Source organism: Pithys albifrons, chromosome 28, assembly GCF_047495875.1.
Source record: "Pithys albifrons albifrons isolate INPA30051 chromosome 28, PitAlb_v1, whole genome shotgun sequence".
In the NCBI taxonomy this organism is placed as follows: Eukaryota; Metazoa; Chordata; class Aves; order Passeriformes; family Thamnophilidae; genus Pithys; species Pithys albifrons.
In genome coordinates this window covers 1,084,461-1,105,927 of record NC_092485.1, presented here as the reverse complement: position 1 = coordinate 1,105,927, position 21,467 = coordinate 1,084,461, and the positions used below count along the sequence as shown (strand labels likewise).

The 21,467-nt window shown below is 57.9% G+C and overlaps 2 protein-coding genes across 2 annotated transcripts; both read left to right on the top strand.

The window, feature by feature from the left end:
• The first annotated feature begins 1,925 nt into the window (after window positions 1-1,925).
• On the top strand, window positions 1,926-7,109 carry PHLDA3 (pleckstrin homology like domain family A member 3). Its single transcript, XM_071578748.1, has 2 exons — window positions 1,926-2,563; window positions 2,944-7,109. The coding sequence occupies exons 1-2, from the start codon at window positions 2,221-2,223 to the stop codon at window positions 3,063-3,065; spliced, it is 465 nt and encodes a 154-aa protein (XP_071434849.1). The 5' UTR covers window positions 1,926-2,220; the 3' UTR covers window positions 3,066-7,109.
• TNNI1 (troponin I1, slow skeletal type) lies at window positions 3,214-21,202 on the top strand. Its single transcript, XM_071578420.1, has 9 exons — window positions 3,214-3,268; window positions 3,824-4,003; window positions 4,241-4,392; window positions 16,616-16,657; window positions 18,145-18,276; window positions 18,364-18,453; window positions 18,934-19,110; window positions 20,377-20,487; window positions 21,139-21,202. The coding sequence occupies exons 1-8, from the start codon at window positions 3,214-3,216 to the stop codon at window positions 20,482-20,484; spliced, it is 936 nt and encodes a 311-aa protein (XP_071434521.1). The 3' UTR covers window positions 20,485-20,487; window positions 21,139-21,202.
• The last annotated feature ends 265 nt before the right edge of the window (window positions 21,203-21,467 follow it).

Here is a 21,467-nt window from a genome sequence, read left to right as displayed (position 1 = left end):
TGCGGGCTCCATCTCCTAACCCTGACCCCTGGCACATCCCCGGGGGCATTTTTTCCCATTCCAGACCTCACCTGGGTGAAGGACCCACGTCCTCAGCATCTGTGGGGGCACATCCAGCTGCCCAGCAGGCTGTGACTGTCACCCCCTCTGGCAGCCCAAGGCCAGCACAAGTCCCCAAATGCCCCCCCCCCGTCCCCCCCGCCCCAGACCTGCACGGCACCATGAACCCTTCGGTGCCAGGCGCTGGCACGGGAACAGACGGAGCTGCGGTGGCCGGGAACGAGACGGGCTGGAAAGGAGTCGGGTGTTTCGCTGCAGGGGAGGGAGGACTCAGGCGGGCTGGGCTGGGCTGTGCTGTCCCGGCCCCGCTCCGACGGCTCATTCCCCCTGCCCAGGTCACAGCAGGCTGGGGGATGCTGGTCCTCGCCGTGGGACAGCCTGGGAGCTCCAAATCCCTGTCCCAGGGGATCTGGGAGATGGGAGCTCTGTGTGCTGAGGGGTGGCCCAGCACCTTTGGATGGGTGTCAGGGGTTCTTCCTGTTGCTACTGCCTGCTCTCTGCTTTTGTCCCTGCTCCTGGGCTGCACTCAGGTGGTCCCCATAGCCCCTCGCCATGACACTGTGCCCTGTTGTGCCTTCTTGGCTGGCACTGCACCCAACAGCCCCCCAACCCCGACGGCACTGCACTCTGTACGCCCTCCCTGGCTGGCATTTTATGCAGAGCCCCCTGCCCAGATGGGCCCACAGCCCACTGTCCCCACCAGCCCTGCACCCTATAGCTCTGTGCCAGTGGGGTTGCATCCCCCAACAGCTGATTTGCACCCCCAACATCTGGCTGTGCCCCCCTTGCATGGGCTACAGTGCACAAGTCCCCAAGCCCTGCCTGGCATCGCTGCCATGCACAAGTCCCCAGCCCCTGCCTGGCACTGCTGCTGTGCACAAGTGCCCAAGCCCTGCCTGGCACTGCTGCCATGCAGAGGTCCCCAAGCCCTGCCTGGCACTGCTGCCATGCACAGGTCCCCAAGCCCTGCCTGGCACTGCTGCCATGCACAGGTCCCCAAGCCCTGCCTGGCACTGCTGCTGTGCACAAGTCCCCAAGCCCTGCCTGGCACTGCTGCCATGCACAGTTGTCCAAGCCCTGCCTGGCACCGCTGCCATGCACAGGTCCCCAAGCCCTGCCTGGCACTGCTGCCATGCACAGTTGTCCAAGCCCTGTCTGGCACCGCTGCCGTGCAGAGGTCCCCAAGCCCTGCCTGGCACTGCTGCCATGCACAGTTGTCCAAGCCCTGTCTGGCACTGCTGCCATGCACAGGTCCCCAAGCCCTGCCTGGCACCGCTGCCATGCACAGGTCCCCAAGCCCTGTCTGGCACTGCTGCCATGCACAGGTCCCAAAGCCCTGCCTGGCACTGCTGCTGTGCACAAGTCCCCAAGCCCTGCCTGGCACTGCTGCCATGCACAGGTCCCAAAGCCCTGCCTGGCACTGCTGCTGTGCACAAGTCCCCAAGCCCTGCCTGGCACTGCTGCCATGCAGAGGTCCCCAAGCCCTGCCTGGCACTGCTGCCATGCACAGGTCCCAAAGCCCTGCCTGGCACTGCTGCTGTGCACAAGTCCCCAAGCCCTGCCTGGCACTGCTGCCATGCAGAGGTCCCCAAGCCCTGCCTGGCACCGCTGCCATGCACAGGTCCCCAAGCCCTGCCTGGCACCGCTGCTGTGCACAAGTCCCCAAGCCCTGCCTGGCACCGCTGCCGTGCAGACCCGCCCCACACTCTGCCTGTTCACACGGATACCCTGAGGCAGCGCCTGCCCGCGGGCACCCCGAAAGCACCTCCGGGGTGAAGTGGGGCTGTGCCGGGCCTGGCCGGGCTTTGCCTGGGCGTGAAGGGATCCCGAGTGCAGGAGGGGCCAGGCGAGGCGGCAGGAATGCGAGTGGGAGAGCGGCCGGGCATGTAGCGACAGCTCCTGGGGCGCTCCTGGGGCGCCGGGATCGCACACGCGGCTCGGGGCAGGGAGCGGGGAGCAGAGCCCCGGCAACAGTGCTGGGGCCACCATGGGGCACCCCACGGCTCAGCCCCTCTGAGAGCCCCGAAAGCAGCGTGGGCAGAGCCCCGGGGGCAGCACGGCCCCGGCGAACGGCGCCCTGACGTGGAGGGGCTGGAGATCCCCCAGCGGGGGATGCCCGGCTGAGCCACCACGAGGCGTTGAGGATCCCAGGGGGCCGCTATGACCCCCGAGAAGGTGCTGCGGGAGGGGGTGCTGGAGAAGCGAAGCGGGGGGCTGCTGCAGCTCTGGAAGAAGAAGCGGTGCCTGCTGACGGAGAAGGGGATGCAGCTCTTCGAGCCCAAGGGCTCGCGGCGCAAGGAGCTGAGCTTCGCCCGCATGAAGGCGGTGGAGTGCGTGGAGTGGAAGGAGCGGCACATCTACTTCACGGTGGTGATGGACGACAGCCACGAGATCGACTTCCGCTGCGCCCAGGAGGACCCGGGCTGGAACGCCGAGATCACCATGGGCCTCGTGCGCTTCAAGAACCAGCAGGCGATCCGCGCCCGGCACAGCTGCCGAGCAGGTACCGGGGCCGCCGCTCCGCGGGGCGGGGGGCAGGACCCGCGGGAGGGAAGGGCCACCACATCCCATCGCCAAGTGGTTCTGCTTCCCCCGGGAATCACGGAGGTTCCATGGAGTGTGGTGGGTCTGCAGGGTGGTGGTCCTGTGTCCCCCCCGCGCTGGCTGGGATGCCTCCATGGGTTTAATCTCCCCACATCCCTGGAGAGGGACTTTCTATCGCCTTCCCTCTGTCCGGGGTGACCTGAGGGTTGTGGGGCCCTTTGCCATCTTGCATGTGGGGCGGGGATGGTGGCTGGCTCTGCTCCCCAGTCCCCTCGGGGCTGGGCTCTGCCCCATGTCCCGGCACTGGCCAGGTGGGTGACAGGCGCCTTCTCTCCGCAGTGGTGCAGTTCGACACAGCCCCCGTGCGACAGCCCGTGGACCCACAGCATCCGAGGAGTCGGATTGAGATGGCCCTCGGCTCGGCAGGAGGTGGGGACAACGGGATCCCGGCGGGCAAGTGAGGCCACTGCTGTGCAGCCCAGGGACGAGGACGGTGGCCCCGGAGAGGCCGGTGCAGGCACTGGCTGTCCCCGCCCTGGGGCAGGACAGAGACACTGCAGGGGCTGGACTGGCACAGTAGCAGGGGCCAAGTCACATCCCTGTGGCACGATGGGGCAAAGGACACAGGCAGGGCCACCACCTGGGGCTCCGGACACGGCAGGAGGTGAAATCCCTGCCTGGGGGTCCACCACCCTTCAGCTGACACGTGCAGGACCTTAGTGCACTGGGGGGGACCCCCAGGCCTCTCCTGCAGGACAGGGGATGGATGAGGCTGTGCCTGAAGGAAGCAGGGGAGCTCTGCCTGTGTGACAGTGACACTGGGACAGATGGATGTGGCTGGGGCCATGGCTCCCCCCGAGCCCCCACGTTGAGAAGGGGCTGGAGAGCTGCTGCTGCACTGGGACCCCTCGGGGCACTGACTCAATGGAGTGGTGACACTGCCACGCTGCTGGACATTGTCCTACCCTGGGATGCCCTTGAGCTGATGGGGAGCACTGGGAGGGCACTGGGGACCCCCACTCCTTTACCAAAAGTGTCCCCAAACAGGACTTTCTGCTTCTTACCCTGTTGTTGCTTTGATTTGTGGTATCCCGCAGGGTCCAGGAGAGCACAAATCCCGCCCAGAGCTTCCCTGGTCGTTGGCACCCCCCAAACCTGCATTCTAAAGCCCCCCGCTGCCACCCCGAGCCTCTTTGGTCACCCATCCCACTGCGCCCAGGGATTCCCACGGTGGTTTGTGGGCAGGCGACGCGGGAGCAGCAGGGGCAGGGATGGCTCTGTCCCGACAGGCAGCGCAGACAGCGGCGCCTGGAGCCACCGCCGCGCTCCAACAGCCGGAGCCTGAGCCCGGCCCCGCGGCCGGAGGCGCTGCCGATCCACCCGGAGATTGCCCGGCCCCGTGGGAATCGGGCAGAGCAGTGCCCTGTGCCCTCGGGCTGCGCCTGCTGGCCCCAACCTGCATGGCACTCACCTCTGCCAGGCCCCATGGAGCACACAGGGTCCTGTCCCCGTGCCAGGGCAGTGCCAGGTGGCTTCGGGGAGGGATGATGGCACTGCTGGAGCCTCCTCACTGTGCAGGGCAAGGCTCGTGCTGGCTCGGTGCTGGAAAAGGCTTTTGGGTGTTTTTCCACCCAAGGAAGCCTCTGTGGCCACCTGGTCCTCAGAGCTGTGTTTGCTGAGGAGCCACTCGTTTGTGGGTGGGTCCAAGCTGAGGGGTCGCAGATGAAGCTGGACCCAAACCTTGTGCAGACACAGCTTTTCACCATCCGGTGTTGTGGCAAGGACATGGTGAGGTCCAGAGATGGTGGAATCTGGTTCCCCACACACAGGAGATGTTCAAGCTGTGGAGCCCTGCAGGGGCCACCCCCTGAAACAGGTCCCTGCACACATTTTGGGAAGAAATGGGGTTGTCAGGAAGGTTCTGGTGCTCACACAGCATGTCCATGGCAAGGATCTCTGTCCTGGGGTTTCTCCTAAATCCCCATCTCCCTGAGTCAGGGGATTCAGTGAGGCCCTGTGAGCATCCCCTGCCTGTGCTGTTGAGGGTACCAGGGGTGGGGAGCACTCAGTGCTGGTTTTGGGCTGTGTGACTCCCCATTTTCAGCTTTTCTGCCCACTGTAAATAGATATTTCCTGTTTTCCAACTGCCAGCAAAGACCTGGGGAAGCAAATGGTCAAGATGGGGGTGTGTGTAAGTGCCAGGCCTGGCTGTGGCACATCCCCTGGGCACTGATGGATGAGGCAGCAGAGAGGCCACGGTACCTGTGAGCTGGGGAGAAATGCTGGGGAGAACTGCAGGCAGTTAATAGAGGGAGAGGAACAGAAAAGAGAAGCCAAATTGCTGTGTCAGCATTTCAGGTCCAGGCATGAGGAAAGCCAAGCTCTTCCATCCCCATCCCAAGTCCCCCATCGCTTTGCAGAGCACCCCAAAGCCAGAGCCTCTGCCTGGACCATTTATCCCCCAGCGGGGCTGTACTGGTCCCCAAACCCCCCCAGGTTTGGGAGTTCCTTCTGTGCAGACTCCCTGGTCCCCAATCCAGGCAGATTCCTGGTCCTGGGAACTGGGGCTGGGGGGTGAGAGCAGAGCCAGCACTATGAGGGTGGGAGGCTTCACCCACTGCCTGTGAGGGCTGAATTCCTCATGCAGAGGAAAAGGTCACCCAGAGACTGAAAAAAAAAGTAAACAGCCAACAGAGTCGACCAGGGAGCAGAGCAGGGGCAGGGCTGGTGGGTGGTGCATCCCCCAGCACCAGGGATGAGGTGCCAGCACACTCCCAGCCAGCCTAAAAAGCAGGGAGAGGACCATGGGCAGTGTTTCTAATGCCTCTGGAGGTGGAGAAACTGAGGCACGGCAGGGGCTGGGTGGGTTTGTGGCACATGGGCTCCTGCTTTGAGGAGGGGCTGGCAAGGGCACTGCTGTGCCAGGGCCCCTGAGCAGAGCTGGGGCTCCGTGCAGAGCCCCAAAATGCAGCGAGGTGCCCTGGAGCTGCCAGAGTTCAAAGGCAGCAGCCTGAAAATCCGGCTCTGCTGCTCCCAGGCCTGAGGTGCCCCCTCTCCATTGGCCCTCCCCACACTGCTCTGAGGGTGCTCTGGTGCTGGGGCTGCTCTGCCCGGGGCAGGGGCTCTGCCAGCACCCACAGGTGCAGGACTGGCACCCTCTGTGCAGCACCATCAGGGTGTGCTGGGTGCAGGGAAGGGGGAGCTTCAGGGACCCTTTTTCCACGCAGTGGAATCCAAGCTCTGGCTTTGGGGTCAGTTTGGGGCTGGTTGGACCCCCCCAAGTGCCAGGGAGGGCAGTGGGGGTCACACACTGAGATGGGGGGTTGCAGTGTGATGGTGCCAATGCTTTTGGTAGGTGAGACCATGTGCAACTCCACCACCACTGTGTGCCCTGTGGAGAGGTTGGCACTGCCTCCCTTCTCCTGTGATCACCTCTGAGTTTGGGGTGGTTTGTCCTCAGATAAAAAGGAACAAAGAAAATCACAGCTGTGGCCAGCAGGTTTTTAGCTTTGGGTCAAGGGTCTGACTTCCTTCAGATGCTCCTAAAGTGATTTCATTGTTGACCATCCATAATTATAATGCCTAAATCACTGGATTTTGGGTTGGAACCCAACACCTGCCCACAGCCAGGCTGGAGAGCTGCCCAGAGCTCTGTGACATCTGTGTGCCCACTGTCCTGGGGAGCAGAGGGTTGGGATGGCCACACCACTGCCATGGGGGGGCTTGGACATCTCCAGTAAAATCCTCTTGGATTTGGGTGTAGGAAAAAATTCTGTCATCAAAACAAAGAGCTTGGGATGCTGAGGGGATCCAGGCAGGGATTGCAGGGATGTTCCACAATGTCCTGGTTGTGTGTCTGGGATGTCCCAGGGAGGTGGAGAGTGTGGCTGTGACCTTCACCCACCAGAGGACTGAGGCTGTGGGAGGTGGTGGAAGGGTCAGAGCTCATCAGAAAGAAAGAAAAATAGAGGTCAGGCATTGCTGGAACTGCAGGGGGACCAACCAGCTCATCCCAGCACCCTTCTGTCACCCACCACCCCTGAGCAAGAGTCACTGGGCTGCTCTGGGAGTGGAGGTGCCTCAGCCCCTCCAAAAGGGGATGCTGAGATGCAGCAGAGTCTCAGAGACAGATGGGAGGGCCTGGGAATGCCTTGAAAAAGTCCAAAAATGTGTTAGTGGATTATTTGGAATAGGCCTTTATTTTTCCTGTGGAATATTTTGCCTTAGGCTGAAGAGCAGCCTGGATTTGAGGGTATTCAGGCTGACACTGCTGTTGAACCCTGGCCACCCACTGACACACAAGAACCAACATCCCCCTCCTGGTTATGAGAGACAACAACATCAACACTGAGAATTTGTTTCATGTGTCACTTGGCAAACCCATGGAAAGCTTAAAGTCTTCAGTGGGTGGCTCAGCTCCATTCTAATAATGTCTCCCCACTCTGCCAAAGTTGATAATTCCTCTTTATTTAATAAAGACATCCCTCTGTGCCAGTGGCACGAGGCAGGAGCGTGTGCTGTTCATGTGCTCTTGGCTTTTGGGGAACCCTCCTTGGCTTTGACACCTTCTGTGAACATTTCCAGTCTCACCAAAGTGTCCAAGCTGAGAAAAACAAATTGTCCCACAGTATTTCTAGAAGTGGAAGGTATTTCTGACAGTCTGAGGAAGTTGTCCTGCTTTTGGATGCAACCACAGGGCTGTGCTGCCTCTGCCAAGAGGGAAGAGTCACCCTCACGCCCCTGGGGAAGGGGCTGCCACAGGTCCAGCCAGGTTGGGTTCCCACAACAGGGGCTGTGGCTGGAGAAGATGGAGCTCTCCAGCTTCAGGACCAGCTGTGCTCACCCTGAGGGCCCAGGACAAGGAGCAGCAGATCCCAGAGGGATGAGAAGCCTCTGCCCCTCTGGGCAGTGGGAGATGTGGGTGTCCTGGGGCTGATGCAATGGGGTGAGGACATTGGGGCAGAGACCTGAGCTGGGAGAGCTGTCTCAGCACCATGGGGTCTGTTTGGGGTCTGGCCTGGGGTTGTGCTTGTTCCCAGGCTGGGCTGGGCTGATTATCCAAATTCTTGTCAACTTTCCACATCCACAGCTGTCCCCACTGCCTGCTGAGGCCTCGGGGCATTGCCCAGGTTTGGTGGCACTCACTCACAGATGCCATGGGGTGAGGGAATCCTTTCCAGGGCTGCAGAAAGCATCCCAGGAGGGTTTCACCCCTGGTGTCACCAATCCATGGAGCAGGTGGGATGGCTGGACCCTTCTGGCAGCTCGTGAGGGCTGAGAGCTTCCAGATGACCTGTAGGAGAAACACCCAGGTGAGGCCATTCAGCAGAACGAGTCTCATGGTCCTTCACGAGTTCACTGCAGCATGACCCTGCAGCCTTGCTTGGAGGAGGTGACATCAATGTCCCCTTGTCTCTGAGCTGTCTGGAAGAGGGAAAATCTTCTCCCACCTCATGGTGAGACTGTGGGGCACCCTCTGTCCCAGCCCCATGAGAAACCTGGGGCAGCCAATGGTCTCCTGCCCTGTGTCCAGCACTGGGGGCTGGCTCTGAGCGTGGGGGGTGGGATGGACTTGTTTGGAGAGGGAGTCCCAAAGGACACCAGAGGCTCAGCTGTTGTTTCTAAGTCTGTCCTGAGTGCCCTGGGGGGGCCTGTTGTCTTGTTGTCTTTGTGAATTCCATCGGGGTTGACAAAACCAGGATTGTGCTTGGAAGAGGGTAAGGACAGAATGGGTGGGAAGGCTCCAGAGCAGGGAAGGAGGTTGCTGAAAATTCACTTCTTCAGGCAGATTGGTTTCATGAGGGGAAACTAAACTGCTTACAGGGGTCAGATACCTTTGAATTTGGAGCCCAAGACCTTGAGGAGCCAAGGACCACCTCAGTTCTCCCAAAGTCAGAGGGCAGACCTGGCAGCCCCTGCCATATTTGCAAGGCTGATGTCCCACAATGAGGAAGAACCAGCACCCTCCAGGGACTTGGTATGTCCTGAGGGAAAGAGAAACTGCCCCAACCATCTAAATACAGGCCAGGGGGTCCACTCATGGGAGACCAAACACAGGTGATCTGTAGGTCACAGAGACATTTAGGGACAAACAGCTGTCCCTGGGGTCTTGGTCCTGGATGGTTCTGACCTCCCCATACATCTCTCTGGGAATTTCCTCTTGGCATCCAACCCCTCAGTGGGAGCCCATGGGAGCCCTTCACTTTAAGCTGTGGCTCCCAGTAAGAAGGGGGTGTTACTTTGCTCTCAGTTTGGCCTCAGCACTTGCTCTGCCCCACAGACTTCCAGTCTGATCCTTCCTACCCACCAGAAGCAATGCCCAAACCTCAGGTAAACAACTCCTTACCCTGAGGCAGCTCCAGCTGGATGGAAATGGAGATGGAGACCCAAACTGTCCCCATCATGGCAGCTGGGCAGGAGGGATGGGAGACCCTGGGCTCCTGCCCCTTCTCCTTTTGCAGCCCCTCATGGCACACTTGGAGCTTTGAAACCAACGGGGAAACCCCAAACCGAGAGGTCCCACTGCCCCACCCCTCCTGCCGTTTCCTCCTCCTCCTCCTCCCTCCAGGTCCCAGCAGAGGCTGAAACCTGAGCCTGGAGCAAATGGCATGTGCAGCAGCCCCTGTCGCATCCCGGGGCCGCAGGAGCTGTGGGAATGCAGCGCCTTTGTCACGGCTAATTTTGGCTCCTCTGTGCTCCCAAAACAATCCCGAGGCAGCCGGGAGAGAAGATGCTGCAGGCCCGGCCCCGAGGGGGCTTTTGCCTTATAAAGCTCTCACAGGGCTGGTTTAAACCCTCCTCCTCCTCTTCGGCAGCCTGGAGCAGACCTGCTGCCCTGGCTCTTGGAGCCAGAGTGGGGAAAAGGTCCTTGGAGGGCACCCCGGGGTGGGAGAGAAAGAGAAAGAGAAGGGGAAAGGTCCTTGGAGGGCACCCCGGGGTGGGTGAGAAAGAGCCAGAGAAGGGGAAAGGTCCTTGGAGGGGACTCTGAGATGTATGGGCAAGAGCCAGAGGAGGGGAAAGGTCCTTGGAGGGCACCCCGGGGTGGGTGAGAAAGAGCCAGAGAAGGGGAAAGGTCCTTGGAGGGCACCCCAGGGTCGGTGAGAAAGAGCCAGAGAAGGAGAAAGGTCCTTGGAGGGCACCCCGGGGTGGGTGAGAAAGAGCCAGAGAAGGAGAAAGGTCCTTGGAGGGCACCCCAGGGTGGGTGAGAAAGAGCCAGAGAAGGAGAAAGATCCTTGGAGGGCACCCCGGGGTGGGTGAGAAAGAGCCAGAGAAGGGGAAAGGTCCTTGGAGGGCACCCCAGGGTCGGTGAGAAAGAGCCAGAGAAGGAGAAAGGTCCTTGGAGGGCACCCCGGGGTGGGTGAGAAAGAGCCAGAGAAGGGGAAAGGTCCTTGGAGGACACCCCGGGGTGGGTGAGAAAGACCCAGAGAAGGGGAAAGGTCCTTGGAGGGCACCCCGAGGTGGGTGGGCACTGGGGGGGGTGTTTCTCCCCTGCCCACTGGTCTTTGCTTAGTGCAGGTCACACAAGGATGGCACTGCCACTGCTGTTGGCACTGTGACCATCACAGAACTCCCACCAGGCCACAGGGGAAGGAGCCAGAGGGTGGCTGTGCATCCCTGGCTCTGTGGGATGGGCATGGGGGGCTGTCCGTGCCCCCCACCATGGGAGGAGCTGCCCCAGCACTCAGCTGTGTGTCCCTCCACGACCAGGATTAACATACCAGGCATTGTCCCTGCTGGGCCCCTCGCTGGGAATTGTTTGCTCCTAAAATTGGCCCTAAAATTATCCCAGGGAACAGGTGCTGCTTTGCCCTCTGATCCTTGGCCATGCAAATGCTCCCCCCACGGGGGCACTGGGCAGGGGGCTTTGTGGGGTGCAGGGGGGGAGGCAGCAGCTTTTTTTGCTGCTTTTCAGGAATTTCACAGGGAAAACTTCAGGCTGTGAGAGGCTCAAAGTTGCTGGAGCATCCCAACCCACTGAGCTGTGCTGGGTGAGCCTGGATGGTCTGTCTTGGTCCCAAATCCATCTGGTTTGCCCCATCACTCCTCAGCAACGTGCCCCAGCCTGGCATGTGAGGGTTTATCCTCCTGCTCTGTAGCCCCCCAGGAGGTCCCTTGGTCCTTGGGGACATCATTCTGTGTTTGTCCCATCATGCAGGGGGGTCAGAAATGTAGCAGCTCCCCAGGCTGCTCAAAAACCCCCACCCCTCAACCCCACAGAGACTTATTGAAAACAAAACCAAAATAAAATTAAAAAAACCCAAACAAACACACAAAACAAAACAAAAAAAACCCCACCAAACCCATCAAAAATAAATGGAAAAAAATAAAGATATTTTCTGCAGGGAAAAAGCACTGCAGTGTTTCATCTCATGGATTCTGTCTCCTCCAAAAAGACCTGGAGCTTTTCCAGCATCTCTGATGCTGTTTCCCATTAGAGAGGGGCAAGGCAGAGGTGCCATGTGGGTACACCCCATCCCTATGGGCATCACCCCATCCCTGTGGGCATCACCCCATCCCTAAGGGCATCACCCCATCCCTATGGGCATCACCCCATCCCTAAGGGCATCACCCCATCCCTCTGGGCGTCACCCCATCCCTATGGGCATCACCCCATCCCTATGGGCATCCCCATCCCTAAGGGCATCACCCCATCCCTATGGGCATCACCCCATCCCTATGGGCATCCCCATCCCTATGGGCATCTCCATCCCTAAGGGCATCACCCCATCCCGGTGGGCATCACCCCATCCCTATGGGCATCCCCATCCCTGTGGGCATCACCCCATCCCTGTGGGCATCCCCATCCCTATGGGCATCCCCATCCCTATGGGCATCACCATCCCTATGGGCATCACCCCATCCCTATGGGCATCACCATCCCTATGGGCATCACCCCATCCCTATGGGCATCACCCCATCCCTATGGGCATCTCCATCCCTATGGGCATTACCCCATCCCTATGGGTATCACCCCATCCCGGTGGGCATCACCCCATCATTCTGGGTATCACCATCCCTATGGGCATCTCCCCATCCCTGTGGGCATCACCCTCACAGTCCCATCAGCCTGAGCTGCACATCTGTGTGTTCACGCACAACACACACGTGAGCAACGAGTGCTGCCCAAGCTGGGGGCATTGCAGTGCTTAAAGGGGCTCCAAGAGAGCTGGAGAGGGACTTGGGACAAGGGAGGGAGAGACAGGACAACGGGAAGGGTTTCCTACTACCAGAGGGCAGGGTTAGATGGGATATTGGGAAGGAATTCTACCCTGTGAGGATGGGCAGGCCCTGGCACAGGGTACCCAGAGAAACTGTGGCTGCCCCATCCCTGGAAGTGTCCAAAGCCACGTTGGACAGGGCTTGGAGCAACCTGGGACAGTGGAAAGTGTCCCTGCCCATGGCAGGGGGTGGAACAAGATGAATTTTAATGTCTGTTCTACCCAAACCATTCTGGGATGATCCCCCTGCAAACAGCACCAGAATTCCCGGACTCCAGGGGTGCTCCATCACTGCCACAGGGGCTGATGTGTGTGTGCCCGCCGTGCCCCAGCCCGTGCCCCAGGTGTGTGCAGGACGTCACAGCGTGCCGGGACTCGCAGCGAGCGCCTCAGCAGGAGGGGATTTGTGCTATTTTTACTGGCCACTTGCAGGCGGCGCTGCCATTCAATACAGCCCCTCGGCCGCCGGCCCTGGCACTGCGCGGCTCTCCCGGGGCCAGGCATCACCTCCCTCCTGCACAGCCCCAGGTAAGGCTCTGCCCGGCTGCCCCCCTGCCCCAGCTCCCTGGGTGTGCTGGTGGGCACCCCCGAGACACCCCTGGCACTCACATTTGCGGTGTGGAGGAGAGGGATGTGAATTTATCCGAGTTTCTCCCCCTCTCTGAGGTGGGTCAAACATTCCCCTCTGCTCTTGGAGACAGGATTGGTGAGGAGAAGTACTTTGGAGTTGGGATTTGGTTGATTTTCTGGCAAACAGGACAGTTTGGGGGAGCATTTGCCCCGTGTGTCCCAGTCTGGCTGCAAGGGTGGGGCAGAGTGTGGCATCCTGTTAACTGGGAGGGAGCTCGTGGTTTGTCTCCAGCTTCCCAGGATGGGGGAGGATGTCAGGATTGACCAGGTTTGGCTTTTTGGGATTATTTCTTTTAAGGATTTCCGTGATCTCATGGTTTGATAAAGCTTTTTAAGCTTTTCACAGCTCGGGGAGTGCAAACAGAGCAGAATTAGCTTGTTCAGATCTCTCATCCCCATCAGAGAGCAAAGTCTTTTGTGGATGCTCCAGATCGAGTCAGAGTCCGAAATTCCTGGCACTGGGAATTGCTGGGGGTGTTTTACCAGCACAGCTGAGTCCTGGCTGTCCTCCAGGAGGGCAATTTGGAACTATTTGCCCCTAAAAAGTGACTGACCTTGGTAGAGGTCGCCAGCCAGAGGTGCCGTGTGGGTCCCACCTCCTTGGGACACTGGGGGGGAACTCTGGGGACACTGAGGGGCTTCACCAGCCCCTGTCACCTCCAGGGAGACAAAGGCTCTTCTGCCACCCCCAAGATAAAGTGGGGGGAGCAGCTGGGACCCGACCTGCTCAATGCACTGGTTTCCTCTGGAGTGTTTGTCGTGGGACCAAACCCCCCCAAAAGGTGTGGAACAGGCGGGTCTAACCGATGTGGCTTCAAGGACAAAAAATTCCTCTTCTTGGGATTTTTCCTTGTAAATCCAGGGATCTGGGAGGCTCTGGAGGACGTGAGTCCTTCTGGGATTTTATGGCATTTCACCCTCCCAGCTCCATTCCTTTAGGACACAGTTCTGGCCAGGCTGCAGAGAGCCTGGGGAGGGGACAGGGACAAGTGGACAGAGCCAGGAGGTGCCCTGAGATTTGCTTGGCAGAGGCTCCACATACACCTGGGAGCAGCTTTTGAGACCAAAACTGTTCCTTTTTGTTTCTCCACATACACCTGGGAGCACCTTTGAGACCAAAACTGTTCCTTTTTGTTTCTCCACATACACCTGGGAGCAGCTTTTGAGACCAAAATTGTTCCTTTTTGTTTCTCCACATACACCTGGGAGCACCTTTGAGACCAAAACTGTTCCTTTTTGTTTCTCCACATACACCTGGGAGCAGCTTTGAGACCAAAATTGTTCCTTTTTGTTTCTCCACATACACCTGGGAGCAGCTTTGAGACCAGAATTGTTCCCTTTGTTTTTTTTCTCCCAACAGGAATCTTTGGGGTTTAAACTCCTTTGCAATTTTGAGGGGAATGCAAAATGATCAGGGCAAAAAAAAATCCCAGCTTGTCTGTTTCAGTTCTAAGAACAAGGACTAAACACCCCCCTGGAAAATACAATTTCTTTCTAAAATACGGGATCAGGTTGTCACTGCTGGTGGGAAAGAGAAAAAGAATTGAAATGATTGGCATTTTGCCACATATTTTTCTGTCACTGGGGCTCAAACTGTGCCCCAGTTTCTTGGCAAGTGAGGGCAGTGCCAGGGGAGTGAGTGAGGCAGCAGAGCCTGGAGCAGCTGCCACGGAATGGGATTATCAAGCAGGTGTAAAATATGAAACCAGGAGTGTTTCACCACAGATGTGGCAGCTCAAGGAATCTGAGGGTTGTGACTTATTGAATCCCAGAGTAGTTTGGGTCAGAAGGGACCTTAAAATTCATCCCATTCCACCCCCTGCCATGGGCAGGGACACCTCCCACCAGCCCAAGTTGCTCCAAGCCCTGTCCAGCCTGGCCTTGGACACTCCCAGGGATGGGGCAGCCACAGCTTCTCTGGGCACCTGTGCCAGGGCCTGCCCACCCTCACAGGGAACAATTTCTTCTAACATCCAATCCAACATCTAAATCTGTCAGTTTGCAGCCATTCTCTCTTGTCCTGACTCTCCATCCCTTGCCCAAAGTCCCTCTCCAGCTCTCCTGGAGCCTCTTCAGGCACTGGAAGAGGTTCTAAGGTCTCCCTGGAGGTTTCCCCTCCCCGGACTGAACCCCCCCAGCTCTCCCAGTGTGTCTCCATGGCAGAGACGTCGCCCCTTGGTCCATTACTGGGTTTTGGCTCCCCCATCCCTGCCGGTGCCCACAGGGAGCTGCAGGACAGGACTCCCCGAGCCCACCCAGTGTGGGAAGCCCCAGGACCACCCCACTGCTCCTGAGATTTCCATCCTGTCTCCCCGAGCTGGGGCGGGTGATGCAGCCGGAGGGAGGGAAGCAGCTCCGCGCTTGGGAAAAGCCCCGAGGAGCGGGAGCCCGAGCCCTGCAGGGCGGGCTGGCGGCACGTTCGAGCTCGCCCGCAATGAAATCAGGTTTCCCCGGAGCCAGGAGGGCTCGTCCCGGTGTTTCACAGCGTGACTGAGGCTGCGGAGCTGCTTCGCCCTCCGCCGACAGCGCGGGGCAGCACCGCACCTGGGCATCGTCCCTGCGCTCCGTGCCGGGCTTGAGCCTTTGTTTCAGCTTCTTCCCTGATCCAGGGACCCCTCAAGGAAATGGATTTTATCCCTCCTCCATAAAATCATCATGGCCTTTTACTAATTTTTAGTCAGAACTTTATATTTTATATTATTTTGATCTTAGCTCGTAGTTTGTCAGTCATTTTAACCAGGCAGAGCTTTAGACAAAGAGGAATTTAACCCTGTAGGTGTAACCTGAACTTTAAGAAATAAAACCTTGTTTAGATTAAAGGCTGAGCTGTAAGAAATAAATCAGAAAACCTGTCTAGGTTGAGGCTTGAAGCTGTAAAGGAAATATAGGACTGCAGAGATAAGAGCAGCCCATCAGATCTGTTAAAAGTCACCCAAAATGTCCTGCTTAACTTTGGGGAGGGGTTATCAGTTGTAACTAAGAATATAAACCTGGAAACACAAAAGTCATCAGTGGAATTATCCCCCATGTTCCCAAAGCTGAAAAAGAGGAAGAATTTTGTTCTATTCACAGACTCACAGACTATTCAGAGTTGGAAGGACCCACAAGGATCATTGAGTCCAACTCTTAAGTCAGTGGCCCACACAGGGGATTGAACCCACGACCTTGGAGTTATTACAACCAAGTTTTAACCAACTGAGCTAATTCTATTGGATTTGATTGTTTCTCAGCTCATCCTTTTTTTATTATTATTTTTTTGGCAGGCCAACAGCACATTGCCACGATGCCAGAGCCGTAAGTAGCACGAGGTGCCCTCGGATTCACAACCCCCTCTCCTGGTGACTCGTGCCAGCTGAGCTTGTCCATGTGGAGTGTCCAACTGGGAGCCCGACCCCAGCTCCAGACCTCTGTGCCATCCTCCTTGCACAGGCAGTCTTTAAACAACACTTAGTAGTGATTCCAATGTCCCAGACCAAACCTCTGAGCTTTCCTGGATCCCAAACCTCGGAGCTTTCCTGGATCCCAAACCTCTGAGCTTTCCTGGATCCCAAAATGTGGATCTGAGCGGGGGCAGCACCACTTGGTTTGCCGTGGGGGGTTCCCTGTGGCACATTGGGCAGTAGAACATGTTCCTTGGTATGCAGGGAAGGGAGAAACTTCCCTGCCAAGCTCTCATGAGCAAAGACACGAGGATGGCCCAGCCCTGCAAAGCTGAGCAGGATCCAAATATCCCACTCTGGCTGCACAGGGAGAGGGAGATGAGCACAGGGACCAAGCTGGGGTTGGCAGGGTGGGCACTCTGTCAGCTCACCTGAGGCATCTGAGTGGTATTTTGGCTTTCTGAGCAGTGGCTCTGAGCCCCCATTGCATTTCCAGAGAGCACAATCACCTCAGACCTGGCTCATGTTCTGGGGGGCAACCATTTGATACAGAAATAAGGAACCAACTGCAATCACACAAGACACTTTTCTTGACTGTTCCCTCTTTTTTACTCTCACTGATGCCCTGTTTTCTCCTCTCTTGTCCTGCTGCTCCTCCTTGGCTGCTCACCTGCTCACAGGGAGGTAAGAGCCTTTCCTTTCAGGAGTGATCTCGAAACTGCTCTGCATTTGTTGTGAGTTTGTTTTCAAAGGGTGTTTTCTTTTTCCTCCCCTTTCCCCCAGAGAAAATCCAAGATCACAGCCTCACGCAAGCTCTTGTTGAAGGTGAGTCCTGAGGGCTGGAAACTCCCTGGGATTTGTGTTGCTGGGGGAAAGGAGCTGAGGTTGGAGCACGTGGCTGGTGGGACAGGGATGAGGAATGGCACAAATATGGGCCGTGGGGAGCAGCTCCCATCCCACCTCGTGTCTTCTCACTCATGTGGGCTTTGTGGTCTGAGCACCAAACAAACCTCCCCTTCATGGTGGAGGGGAGAGGCTCTGCCACCTTCAGCTCTGAAGCCACAGCCCCCCTGTTTGTGCTCAGCAGCTCTGCAGCACCAACCTGGGAGCTCCCCGGGATGTGGCTTGGGATAAACACCCAGCAGAGCAATGGGAGTGCCAACGTCAGCACCCACGGGGACCACGGCACCACCACAGCCCTGGGTGCTGCTCCCCCCACCTTCAGGGCCCCCACACCAAAGGTGCAGGGAGGTTTTGATGTGTGTTTGGGGGCACAGCTCCAGGAGCTCATTGGACAGGGTTACCTTTCCAAATGGGATTTTAATCAGGAACCTTTGATTAAAATAGTTGCTCAGGTCACGGCACACCCCTGTGGGCTGGAGGTGTGCAGGGCAAGCCCAGCCTTACAACCAGTTCCTCAGACTGGTGGAGAGATGGATCTCCCCAGGATCAGAGACCAGGCTGTGCTCAGGGGGTCCCAGATGACACTTCCTGCAGGTTCCATCTCTCTGCAGCAGTGGGAACACAAAGTCCTGGCCATGCTGTGTGTCTGGGCTGGACTCTGGTAAAAACCAGGGTGGGACCTGCCTGGCCCCCTGTCACCCCAATAACTCAATCACCTCATCCCCCAATAAGACAATGCCCCTGTCCCCCCAGTAACTCCATCACCCTGTGCCCCCAATAGGACAATGCCCCTGTTCCCCCAGTAACTCCATCACCCTGTGCCCCCAATAGGACAATGCCCCTGTCCCCCCAGTAACTCCATCACCCTGTGCCCCCAATAGGACAATGCCCCTGTCCCCTCAGTAACTCCATCACCCTGTGCCCCCAATAGGACAATGCCCCTGTCCCCCCAGTAACTCCATCACCCTGTGCCCCCAATAGGACAATGCCCCTGTCCCCCCAGTAACTCCATCACCCTGTGCCCCCAATAGGACAATGCCCCTGTTCCCCCAGTAACTCCATCACCCTGTGCCCCCAATAGGACAATGCCCCTGTTCCCCCAGTAACTCCATCACCCTGTGCCCCCAATAGGACAATGCCCCTGTCCTCTCAATAACTCCATCACCTTGTGCCCCCAATAGGACAATGCCCCTGTCCCCTCAATAAGACAATGTCCCTGTCCCCCCAACTAGACAGTCCCCCTGTTGCCCTCACACCTGCCCTTTGAAGGAGGGTGTTGCCCTGTGTAAGTTTGGGGGGACAGGAGTCTTGGGCAGTCAGGACTGTCCCATCCCACAGACATGGTGCAAGGAGGCTCATGGAGGACAGAAGAGCCTGTTCACATTTCTGTTATTGACTTGTGCTCACAGAGTTTGATGCTGGCCAAGGCAAAGGAGGAGTGGGATCAGGAGATCGTGGACAAGCAGGCAGAAAAGGAAAGGTACCTGTCGGAGAGGATCACACCCCTGCACACCAGTGGGCTTTCCTTGAGCCAGCTCCAGGTATTTCCCAGGTCCCAGGGTGGGGTGAGCTCCTGAGGAGCATGGAGGGGCCTCACTCACTGCTCCCTTGTTGTGCTTGGCCCCCAGGACCTGTGCAGGGAACTGCACGAGAAGGTTGAGATTGTGGATGAAGAGAGATACGACATCGAGGCAAAGTGCAACCATAACACCCGGGAGGTAGGAGGGGGACAGGCTGTTTGCTCTGCAGTGACCCCCTCCCAGGGGGTACCTCTGGCCTCAGTGGGGGTCTGACAGGGACTGGGCTGAGCCTGGGTGTGGGACATGCACCAGGGTTGTCTAAGGGCTGGTGTTTGCTCTGCAAGGCACCACTCAAGGTGTACAAGGTTCATCCCTATCCAAGGGAACTCAAACCATCCACGGGGTCCACAGGCAACCTCCTTGCTCTCCTGGTCACCCTGTGTGGGTCTGAGAGCTTCTTGTGGTGCAGCTGCCACCTGAACAGCCACGGGATGAGGCCATGGCAGCACCTCTGTGCTCAAGTGGACAATCCCTTGGTGAGGATGGTCCTCATGGCTGCAGGAGAGCCACACCTTCCTCTGGGGCTCATTGTTGGCAGAGACTGTGGCTTCACACACCCTTTTGTACCAGGCAGCCATGCAGTGACCTCCCTCCTTTCACCCTCCCCTCAACCTGCAGATTAAAGATCTGAAAATCAAAGTTCTTGACCTCCGAGGGAAGTTCAAGCGCCCTCCCCTGCGGCGGGTCCGCGTCTCGGCCGATGCCATGCTGAGGGCTCTGCTGGGCTCCAAGCACAAGGTGTCCATGGACCTCAGAGCCAACCTGAAGTCTGTCAAGAAGGAGGACACGGAGAAGGTGGGTGACTCTTCTGGAGGCCAGAGATGGAGACATTTCCTTCTCCAAGGTGCCCTTGTCATCCCTTGCCAGCCTCAGGAAGAGCACAGAGTAATCCCTGCCCATTGTGGGATGTTGTAGGGGCATTTTGACAGGGCCAGGGATCTGGTGATGGTAACAAGTGAGATTTAGGGTTTTGTCCACGATGCTCTTCCCTCCCAGAGCACGTGGGGGTCTTTCATCTGGGCTCCCTTGGCACGACCGTTGGGCTGCATGTGCAGAGAGTTTGGTCTTTGATCCTCCAGGGAACCAGGAGAGCTCCTGTTGGGTGCAATCACAGCCAGAAAACTCCCAGGGAACTCCCAGACCCAGATTAGATAAGACAGAGCAGCCCAGCAAGCCACTTGGCCTGAGATAAATGGCCCAGTTCCCACCAGCTTGGCAGAGGTGTGAGAGGGGAAAGTCTCCATACCAGGGATGGAGAGGGATGGCCAAACACACCTGGGGTGTGCAGGTGTCCCAACAGCAAGAGTTGTGATGCTTTCCTTGGGCCTCTCCCCAGAGGGGTTTTAACCCTTTGGTTCTGGCTCAGCAGATTGGATGAGAATCTCAGTTTTTAACTATTCCCCACCCTGTTGTTAGTGCAGCCCTTTTCCAGTCCTTTGCATAGAAAAGTGTGTTTTCAGCCCTCAGCACCAGGTGGTGAATGGACCTGGGTTTATTTTAGATGTGAGATGATGTTGGGGCATGGCTTGTAATCTCTGAATGCTGTGGGTTGGCACCTGGCCATGCTCCCAAAGCTGTCACCTCCTCTGTCTGCTCTGGAAATGGCTGCAAGTCTCTCAGTGCCACAGCAGCAACCCCAGTCCCCTCTGGAAGTCTGGGGAAGGTGGAGGTTGGTTTTATGGGACCTGGAAAGTCGAGTCAAGAAGTGGTTTTGCTTTACAACTTCCTCAGTGTGCTGGTGTCAATCCAAAGTCCCACCTCTGGTTTCTTCCTTCTAAAAATTTTTTCTGGGACTTTTGTGCCTTCCAGTGCATGAAGGCAACTCAGCCAGGCTTTGAGGGGGGAGCATCCACATGAATCCAGATCTCCTTGTGGAGATCAGACCTTCCCAGGTGGCTCAACGTGGAGGGACACACGGCAGGGCTGGGTCTGAGGGAGAGGGTGTTTGAAACAGGGCAACCCCTCGTGTGCCAGGGCCAAGGGCTCTGTGCAAGGGCCAGGGAGGGTGTGGGGCTGTTCCCTGAGTCCCACAGCCCCTGAATCCTGTATTTCTCCGGGCAGGAACGCCCTGTGGAAGTGGGTGACTGGCGCAAGAACGTGGAGGCCATGTCGGGCATGGAGGGCAGGAAGAAGATGTTTGATGCTGCCAAGTCCCCCACGGGGCAGTGAGAGGTAGAGCCCTGCCCCTCCTTCCCACCCAGTGCTCCCTGCAGCGTCCTGACCTGTGTCTTTGGCTGGGGAAATGCAGAAACCAACCCCATCCCTTGCAGGAAAAGGCATTACATCCCCACCCCTGTGCCCTTGGCTTGGGAAATGCAGAAACCAACCCCATTCCTTGCAGGAAAAGGCATCACATCCCCATCCCTGTGCCTTTGGCTGGGGAAATGCAGAAACCAACCCTATTCCTTGCAGGAAAAGGCATCACATCCCCATCCCTGTGCCTTTGGCTGGGGAAATGCAGAAACCAACCCCATACCTTGCAGGACAAGGCATCACATCCCCATCCCTGTGCCTTTGGCTGGGGAAAGGCAGAAACCAACCCCATCCCTTGCAGGAAAAGGCATCACATCCCCATCCCTGTGCCTTTGGCTGGGGAAAGGCAGAAACCAACCCCATCCCTTGCAAGAAAAGGCATCACATCCCCATCTTCCACCCCACATTTGGGATGGGGGTCTGTCCTGCACATCTCTTGGTCCTCCCTGGGGTTTGCTGCCCATGCCCAACTCATCCTTGCAATGTGGGCTTTGCTGGCACCAACTTCAGGCTGCTGAAATCAGCCCCAAATTTTCTCTCCTGCCCCACTGCTTTGTTTCTTTCCCACAGGAGCATCAGCAAGAGGAGCCTCCCCAGCCCTGCTGCCCTCCTTCCTTTCCCTCACTGCCCCTCTGTGCTCTTTCCACCCTTACCCTGAATCCACCACTGAGCTGAAACATGTGGACAACTGTGTGGGAAGGACACCTGAGCTTCCTTCTTCCAGCACTGCCACCAGCCCTGCTCCCTGGCACAGCAGCTCCCTGGCATCACCTGAACGGGCCATGCTGTCTCCAAGGGGCCACTGGCCACCCCTCCCCTCCCACCACTGCAGAGAGACCCCAGAGATGGCTCCTGATCCTCCCTCTCCCTTGTCCCCCCGTGGGTACAGCCTGAGATGT

What these genes read in the sequence shown, in the direction of transcription:
- TNNI1 (XM_071578420.1), top strand. Translation starts at nt 3,214, where the DNA reads ATGGGGCAAAGGACACAGGCAGGGCCACCACCTGGGGCTCCGGACACG. An exon ending in GGCTCCGGACACGGCAGGAG is followed by an intron (nt 3,269 to 3,823) that starts GTGAAATCCCTG and finishes CACTGCGCCCAG; the next exon opens with GGATTCCCACGGTGGTTTGT. An exon ending in CACGCAAGCTCTTGTTGAAG is followed by an intron (nt 16,658 to 18,144) that starts GTGAGTCCTGAG and finishes TTGTGCTCACAG; the next exon opens with AGTTTGATGCTGGCCAAGGC.
- PHLDA3 (XM_071578748.1), top strand. Translation starts at nt 2,221, where the DNA reads ATGACCCCCGAGAAGGTGCTGCGGGAGGGGGTGCTGGAGAAGCGAAGC. An exon ending in CCGGCACAGCTGCCGAGCAG is followed by an intron (nt 2,564 to 2,943) that starts GTACCGGGGCCG and finishes TTCTCTCCGCAG; the next exon opens with TGGTGCAGTTCGACACAGCC.